We start from the raw sequence: 8,089 nt of genomic DNA, 5'->3' as shown, positions 1-8,089 counted from the left end.
GCAAATAAGGGTCGTCTGGACTCTTACCGGGCTGTACGGGAAATTAGGGCTTTACTGTCAGGCATATCTGTGTGGACTGAGATAAAGTTCCTGTAGGTGAGAAATGAAGCCTTGCGGCATTTTGCCAAGAGCAGCTCATATTTCTGAGGACTCAAGGGGTTTCAACCTGCTTTGGCCTGTATCTGTTGGCTGGTTCCCCACAGTTTTATTGTTATACTCACTGGCATACCAGGAACAAAGAGGATTTTTTCTTATATTACTTTCTAGCAGTGGGGGGGGGGGTGACTTAAGAGGTGAAAATTAATTCTCCGTCTTCCCTCCGCTTCTGAGTTCAGATTCAGTTCAGAAATATGGTCACACAAGTTAGAAAGATGGAAATAAAAATACTAGTTTTATTACTGATAAGGTTGTTTTGGGGAATGAAATTGAACCTGTGGGCAAAAACTGGTTTCTCTGACCATTTCCCCCACATCTGAATATTGCATTGACTGTGCAAGGAAGAGTCTGGATCTGGAGAGGAGGCACGTTTACCCAGAACCCCTGCCTTCCCACTGCAACCCTGTCTTGGTTTGAGTTTCCACAGAGAACGAAGATTCTAATACAAGTAGTTTATTTATGAAAGAACACAGTAGATGAGCAAGGGACAGATGGTGTAAGGAAGGGGAGAGGGCCAGTGACGTGTTAAGCCAACTATCCTGGTGGGAGACTGTGTCTTAATTCCACAGGAAAACTTTGGGAAAGAATGTAAAACACATGCCTCATCATTATCCCTCCCAAGGGGTAAGGGAGCTGAGTGTTTAGTAATGGAGGAATTCTCCTAGGGTGTGCTAATTCTGTAAGTGCCTGGGCACAGGGGACTTCTGTGGTTTGAAACAATTCCTCAGGTTCAAAGCTGGAGATACTGGAAGGTGAAAGCCAACCAGAGCACCCTGATGTGATAGAATGAAAGGGGTGTACATGGGACACGGATGCTGGCGGCTACGAGACCCCATAAAGAGTTCAGAGGGAAATCAGTCTCCAGGCCTGCTTCTAGAAGACCGGCTGTGGGCTTCCAGGCTGACCCAATGCTTCCTGCAAGGAGAAGCTGAAGCAGAGTAGTCTGAAAGCATTTTGTAGGCAGGCAGATCCAAAGAGAGAGAGAGAGAGGGAGAGAGAGAGAGAGAGAGAGAGGGAGAAGGCTGGGCCACTTAAGTCTTTCCATTTTCATTGAGAGGTTGGGAGGTGGCAGAGAGAAGGACTGCAGTTCCCTTACCAGGAGCCAATGGAGGAACACGGAGAGAAGAAGAAAGTGGTGTGCTCGCTTCGGCAGCACATATACTAAAATTGGAACGATACAGAGAAGATTAGCATGGGCCCTGCGCAAGGATGACACGCAAATTCGTGAAGCGTTCCATATTTTTGTAAAGCAGAAGCTAACACACGATCGTAAAGCAATTATACTCCAATAAAGATGTTAAAAAAAAAAGAAAGTGGTACTACTGAGTAGTTCAGTGATGTGAAATGGAGAATTAGTCCTTAAAACATGATAATAATTGTTAACATCAACAACAGAGAAGGAATAGGTGTGCAAATCACAAAAGGCACCATCTTTTCGAAAAAGGTTTACACGGTAAAGACACTGAGGTCCTTGTCTACGCATTGGTCTTCGTTTTCCTCTTCTGACCAAGTCTTCTTCCAATCACTTTTCCCTCTGCCTTTCTTCTGCTTTATTGTCATGATCATAAGCTCTGAACTGTCACAGGCTACATCCGATGGGCAGGGAGCAGGGCAGAGGGGACGAGGGGAAGTAAGATCTGACAATGGGACGTTTGCACTGGTGGTGAAGATAAGCAGGAGTGGCTTGTAAGAGGCAGCTAAGAGATCAGTAGCTGCGACAGTGATTGGAAAGGAGAGTGGCAGACTGTGACTCAATCCATAGGTTATAAGTCATGTACTTGTGTTCTTTATCCTTTTAATATAAGTAAATAAGCCAAATATTTAGGTGTATTGTTACTAATACCAGACCAGTCCATAAGACGGTAGGGAGGATAAGCTGCTGTAACAAAGTCACACAAAAATACAGTGGCTCAAACAAAATAAAAGTTTCTTCTTCTGTCATCTAACAGAACAGAGGCAGGTGGCCAATCCGATAGGCTGGCTGCTCTGTGCATGGTCCTGGGTTTCTCCTATCTCGGTACTTCATTCCTGGGGTGTGTTCCTGTCCATGCTCTCAGAGCCGCTCACACCATCCCTTTCAGCTCATAGCTCAAAGAGAAAAGAGAGAAGTGGAAGACGAACAGCTTCCTTTGGAGAATGTGACCCGGAAGTTGAACACGGCACTTCTGCTCACGGCTCATTGGTCAGAATCTAGTCACATGACCCTTCTGAACTGCAAGGGAGCTGGGAATTAGTGTCTGTTTGGATATCCATGTGCCTTTCCGAAAGTGTGGCGGGGGTGGGATTTTATGGCTAAAAGGAAGAATGAAGTAGAAAAGTAACTTGGGAACAATTAGAAAAAGCATGGTAAGAAAGTTACAAAGATTTTTGATGACTAATCTCATGAAAGTTTATATGTCCTATATTAAAATAAAATATATATTTTATTGTGTTATGGTCATTACACTTACCTTTAGGTTTGCGTACTCTAATATGCTGAATGTAAATTTAATTTTTAAGTGAACTTGATTGTAAGTACTGGGTTTATTTTACTTGAGCCTTATGACAACACACTCTTAAGATTTTCTCTACCTATACTACAGATGTTACTGTCAATTTTACAGTTCCCATGAGGTTTTCCTTATTTTCTTTAGTGTAAAAGCTTACATTTACTTTCTAATAATTTCCATTTTTATCATCTATTATTGATTTGAATGTAGCATGGCAAAGGGTAAGTAAATATTTTGATGTCTTCCAAAACAAAACTTAAGGGTCTGAACTCAGATTGGTGTGAGTATCTTTGGATCATCCCTAAACTGGAGGCAAACCATCCTTGATCTTCTTTATTGTGTAACTGGAAATCTGGTTTAATTTTATAAATTAGCATGCACTGTGGAGTCTTGTACAGTTACTTTCAGAGGGTAAATGCTCAATAAATATTGGTTGAATAATTAAACTGGGTTACTCAGAGCTCATTAGAAATGATAACTCCCTTGGAACAAAGGTGACCTGAATCAGTGTTAGGCCATCTTTTTCAGACAAAAGTACTTGGTATTTTTTGTTTGTTTAATAATGTGATTTATAGCCTATGTAATGTAAATAAATAATGTATCAATAAATATAGAAAAAAACTATAGAAATTTCGTTCATTGTAAGAAAAGATTTCTCCTTCCTTTAAATAGCATAAAAGAAGAGAAGCAACCAACACAGTGCCTGATGTAATAGATTCTCTGTAAATAGTAGTCACAATTAATTACCTTTTATGTTGTTCCTTAGGTCACAGGACAAAGAAGTAATAAGTTTTCCACCCATAGAAAACAAATCATAGCTTTCTGGCAGTCATTCAATCATTCTCTATTTTAATAGGGATCAAATTCACTGTCACAACGTAGAGAAGAGAGTCCAATTTGGAAATGCAAGAAGAGCTCGTTTGAGAAATACTCTGTCTCCACAAACTTAGCATATGGAAAGATACAATAGTTACCGAACAGGTCCCCAGATATTACTTGTGAAATACCCCAGGGAACTCAGCAAGCTTTTACAGAACCTTCGAGCTGTGTGAGTTCAGAAGACCTTGCTGGAGAATATTTTTTATCCAACTGTCTCTCTGGCATATGTCCAGTGGTAATATATTGGGATATTCTGGAACCCCTGACAGGACACCAGAATGTTATAAAAGCAGCATGTGGTAAGTGACCCTGATTGATTGATATCAAAAATTCTTTCCTAATGAATTGGCAATGTTATTCCATTTTACCTCTTTCAAAAAAGAATCCCGCTCTTCAATTTTTTTTTCAGCCTGATTCTAAGTCATTTGACGTTAAATCCGTGGACTTTTATTATTCTCTCTTTCCTTACTTCCCAAACTTGATTTAGACTGCAATTAATCTTAGTAATTTCTTTAAGCTGTATGACATGATGCCTTAGGCACATTGAGGACATTCATATTTAACTTTCAAGTTTCTTAACTTTCATAAAACTTGCTTGTGTTAAATTCCTCTTCCATCTTGCTTAAAATCAACTGACATTTCCCCAAAGGGTTCAAGATATTGGATACAAATTTTGGCATCTCAAAATTCCTCCTAAATATTAGAAAACACTAGCAGTGGGAAAGTTGTTTATTACATTTTCATATTTTGATAACTGATAATTAAGAAGTTATTTTTTTAAAAAATCAGTCCTCAACAACATAAATCTACATCTATTTGTTTATAGGATAGTTTGATATTCCATGCAGTAGAGGTAGTAGTTTTAATTTTTTTGAAATTAAGATGGAGCTTCTAAATATATTTTTTAAAATTAAACATTTTATGTCAATTTTCCCATAAAAGTGGAAATAGACTGGCATAATGTTAATTCATTTGCCTAACAGCAGTGAGAGTGGTCAATTTTACTTTTCCAAAAGGCTCAGCTCACAAATATGAAATGCTAACATTTATTCATTTTCACTAGCAAGTACACTGGAGTTTGTTATATTATTCTTTGAAATAGTTTGTACTATTTTGTACATTGTATTTTTTCCTAAATAAGAGACATCAATAGCTTTGCCCTAAATCTTTTGATTTTCTGGGAAATTAGGGAGTTGGGTTGCATCTTGATGAAAGAGAAATTTTGTCCATTTTGTTAGGTTAGATCGTGGTGGCCGGTGACAATGTTGTATATTAGTGTAGCTAAGTGAACGGGGGTAAACTCAGTGTTAGTTCCATTAATGGGTGCAGAAACAGGCAATGAATTAGTGTGTGAATCAAGCAGAGTACTTTCTGTACCAAAAAAATATTTGAAGATAATAGGTTTTCTGTCTAGAAAACGCATAAATGTTCTCATTGACATATGACCCTCCTCAGCAAAGTAGAGTTTGTCACCCCGATTTTAGTGCTTGCCCTTTGAACAGTACTTGTTTCTACAAGTACATATTTGTCATATGCCTAGTGTATATTTTTCAAACAGTGCTTTAAGTAGGATTCAAATAATAACTAAAGGAACTTGAGTTGTCCTTAATGTTTTAGATGCCGTAGATGGCGGCTTTTGAAAATGTAAGGTGGAACTAATTTTGGCCAAGGAGTGGTACTAAACTACTGTTTCTATTTAAACCCCTGCCTCCCCTCCACCCTGTGTATTTTTTAAGGTTTACTAATTATAATTAATGTTCCTTTTCGAAATTCACTTTTAAGAGAAGGCTCTGCTAGCTGGCTGCAAGAGCAAGCAGCAAGCCTAATCATGCTAGGCAGACGAGGGAGAGGGTCAAATAGTGGGGCTGTGGCTGGGTGCTAGTGGTGGGGGACTTCGAGAGGGGAACCAGCGGAGAGACTGCAGTGACACTGCCCTCCCCGGGCGGGTGGAAGCATCTCACTGGTGACGGGTCTGAAAGCACGTGGCTACGTCATGGAAAGCCAGTCTTTTCAATGCAAACTTCAACTCCTCCTCCTCCTCCCTCTAATGCCGGTAACTCACATCCAAGGCTGGGCGAGGAATCCGGAGGGGAGATTTCCCTCATGCTCACCGTTGTTGGAAACTGGGAGAGAGAGAGAGGAAGGCAGCAGGGGATCCGAGGCGCTCTCTACCTACTACCAGCCTGACCAGGGGAGGGGTCACCTAGATTTGCATCTTTTCTTCGTGGTGGTTGAGAACTGCAGGTTCAATCCGATCCCCCTGAGCACTGGCGATTGATTATAAAAAAAAAATCGACACTGGGAGAAGGGAGGCTGTGTCTTCGGCTGTCAGACTCGGAGGTGGTATTGGTGTGTGTGTGTGTGTGCTGGTGGTTTTTTTTTCTTTTTCTTTTTTCTTTCTTTCTTTCTTTCCTTTTTTTTTTTTTTTTTTTCCTTTCCTTTCTCCCTAGGGACTAACAAATGGCAGTCTTCTCTCAGTGAGATGAATCCTGCTTTGACTCTTTTTCTTTTTTCTTTCTTTCTTTCTTTCCTTTTTTTTTTTTTTTTTTTTCCTTTCCTTCTCTCCTAGGGACTACACAATGGCAGTCTTCTCTCAGTGAGATGAATCCTGCTTTGACTCCTGCAGACTCACCCAGCCTCATAGCGATCAACTAAAAGGCTATGGTTTTCTCTTTGGGGATCTTTTGTGCATTACTGTTCTCCCTGGTTAGTTCTGGTCTCAGTTGGGATTTCTTTGCTTTTTTGTTTGGCTTCATGCTGAAAAAGGATTTTTTTGCCAACCCTTTGGTAATAATCCAGTGGTGATCAAGGGGATAAATCATTCACCCTGGCCGAAAAAAAACAATCACTGAGAAGTCTCAAAGAAATATACCACGTGAGGGGAAAAAACTGGGAGAAGATCCGGAATATTATCGTTTTTCCTATGGTAAAACCGGTGCCCCTCTTCAGGAGAACTGATTTCAAATTATTATTATGCAACCACAAGGATCTCTTCTTTCTCAGGGTGTCTAAGCTGCTGGATTGCTTTTCGCCCAAATCAATGTGGTTTCTTTGGAACATTTTCAGCAAAGGAACGCATATGCTGCAGTGTCTTTGTGGCAAGAGTCTTAAGAAAAACAAGAACCCAACTGGTAAGCAAAACGTGCATCATGTTATGTTTTTCCTCATAATAACCTGTCTGTTGCTCATTGAGCTAGATCTGCAGTTCGGCTATGCAGGAAGGCAGGGGAAACAGAGAAGGACCAGGACAGTGTTGTGTATAGAGGTGTTGCGTGGATAAACAAGTAACAGCTGGATCGGCGTCTGTGAGCCCCAAATCATTACCAGCATCTCTTGGCTGTGACACAATCCATCACTAGGAGGGAGGAGGAAACTTTTTTTTTTCTTTTCTTTTTTTGGAATGTATCTGGTTGACTATGTTTGGTGGAATATTGAAGGGTTTATGGCTTAAGGTTTGGCCCGAGGCAGTTGAAGCTTCGGTAGTTGCCAGGAGAAAGAACCGCGAGCTCCCCTGAGTCGTGCTGCAGGTCCGGGGACGTAGCTCGGTGCCGAGAACCTGCTCTAGACTTTTTGAGTAGCTTGCACAATATTCGCCACCCCATCACCTTCACCAAAGGAAAAGAGGCCCCCTCCGTCGCGGCCCCGCTCCTCCGTCAGCCCCCGCCTCCCGCCCCCGTCTAGCTCCGCGTGCCGAAGTATGAACTCCTTCCCCCGTCTGCCTCCGACACTCCTGCCGCTGGGAAAACTTGAGCAGGGCTCATGCCGGGAGGGAACCCCAGACGGAGCAGACAAGCCCAGTCTCTCTAGTATATGCAGTTGAAACCCCCCCTTTAAAAAGCAGTGTCCTAGCCCGGCGTCTGGGTCCCCCGGGTGGGATGAGCCTGGCCCCGGGTCCCTGCTTCAGCCTCCTGGTGATCGTGCGCCCCCATTCCAAAAGGCTCCAACCGGGAAACTTGCAGTACATTACATAAGAAATGCAAATGCAGGTGATTGGGGGAGTCGGGGTCCCCGGGGTTCACTTCCCTCTATCTCAGTCTGAGGCGTTTGGGGGCGGCCGCGGAGCTGTGGGCGAGCAACCCCGGGGAGGCCAGGCCGGAGGGCTGCGTGGCGGCGGCGGCGCACGGGCGAGGAGGCTGGGCGCAGCGGGTCCGGGAGCCGCGCGCGCCGGCGGCGGGGGGTGTGTGGTGTCCCCCGGTTCGCTTCAGGCCGGGGAGGGACCCGGGCTGGGTGTTCTGTGTCTGGGGCCCTGTTGGGGGCGGGGCCCTGGCCGTCCTGCAGTGGCAGCCCGGGTGTCCGAGGCTCCTGACGCTGGCACTGCGGTGTAGTAGATCATGGCTCCCCGCGGGCGCCCTGACACCCCGAGCTCCGCCGGGGGCCGCGCTGGCACCCGGAGCCCCAGCGGCCGGGCAGCAAGTGGCTGCCGCCTCCCTGCCTCCGAAGCTGCCTGATGCAGCCTAGCTGGGCGGCGCGCTCCCAGTGAGCTGCTGCCTGCGGGTGCTGGGGATCGAGAGGAGGAGACGGAGGAGGAGGGGGAGGGAGGACGGGGGAGGAGGAGGGGGAGGGAG

General features: G+C 44.1%; 1 protein-coding gene and 1 non-coding gene across 3 annotated transcripts in view; both read left to right on the top strand.

Moving 5' to 3' along the window:
• The first annotated feature begins 1,293 nt into the window (after nucleotides 1-1,293).
• Nucleotides 1,294-1,400, top strand: LOC112064802 (U6 spliceosomal RNA). The gene has a single exon (XR_002891671.1). It is a non-coding gene; the product is annotated as a U6 spliceosomal RNA (small nuclear RNA).
• Nucleotides 1,401-6,447: 5,047 nt separating this feature from the next.
• Nucleotides 6,448-8,089, top strand: part of FGF14 (fibroblast growth factor 14) — a 662,452-nt gene continuing 660,810 nt past the window's right edge. For both annotated transcript variants that reach the window (XM_024123179.2, XM_024123177.2), the window contains exon 1: nucleotides 6,448-6,655. In XM_024123179.2, the coding sequence (XP_023978947.1) occupies nucleotides 6,448-6,655 (208 nt within the window). The remainder of the gene's footprint in view (nucleotides 6,656-8,089) is intronic.

Source organism: Physeter macrocephalus, chromosome 13, assembly GCF_002837175.3.
Source record: "Physeter macrocephalus isolate SW-GA chromosome 13, ASM283717v5, whole genome shotgun sequence".
NCBI classification, from domain to species: domain Eukaryota; kingdom Metazoa; phylum Chordata; class Mammalia; order Artiodactyla; family Physeteridae; genus Physeter; species Physeter macrocephalus.
Note: the sequence above shows the minus strand (reverse complement) of the source record. Positions and strands in the feature narration are given on the sequence as shown.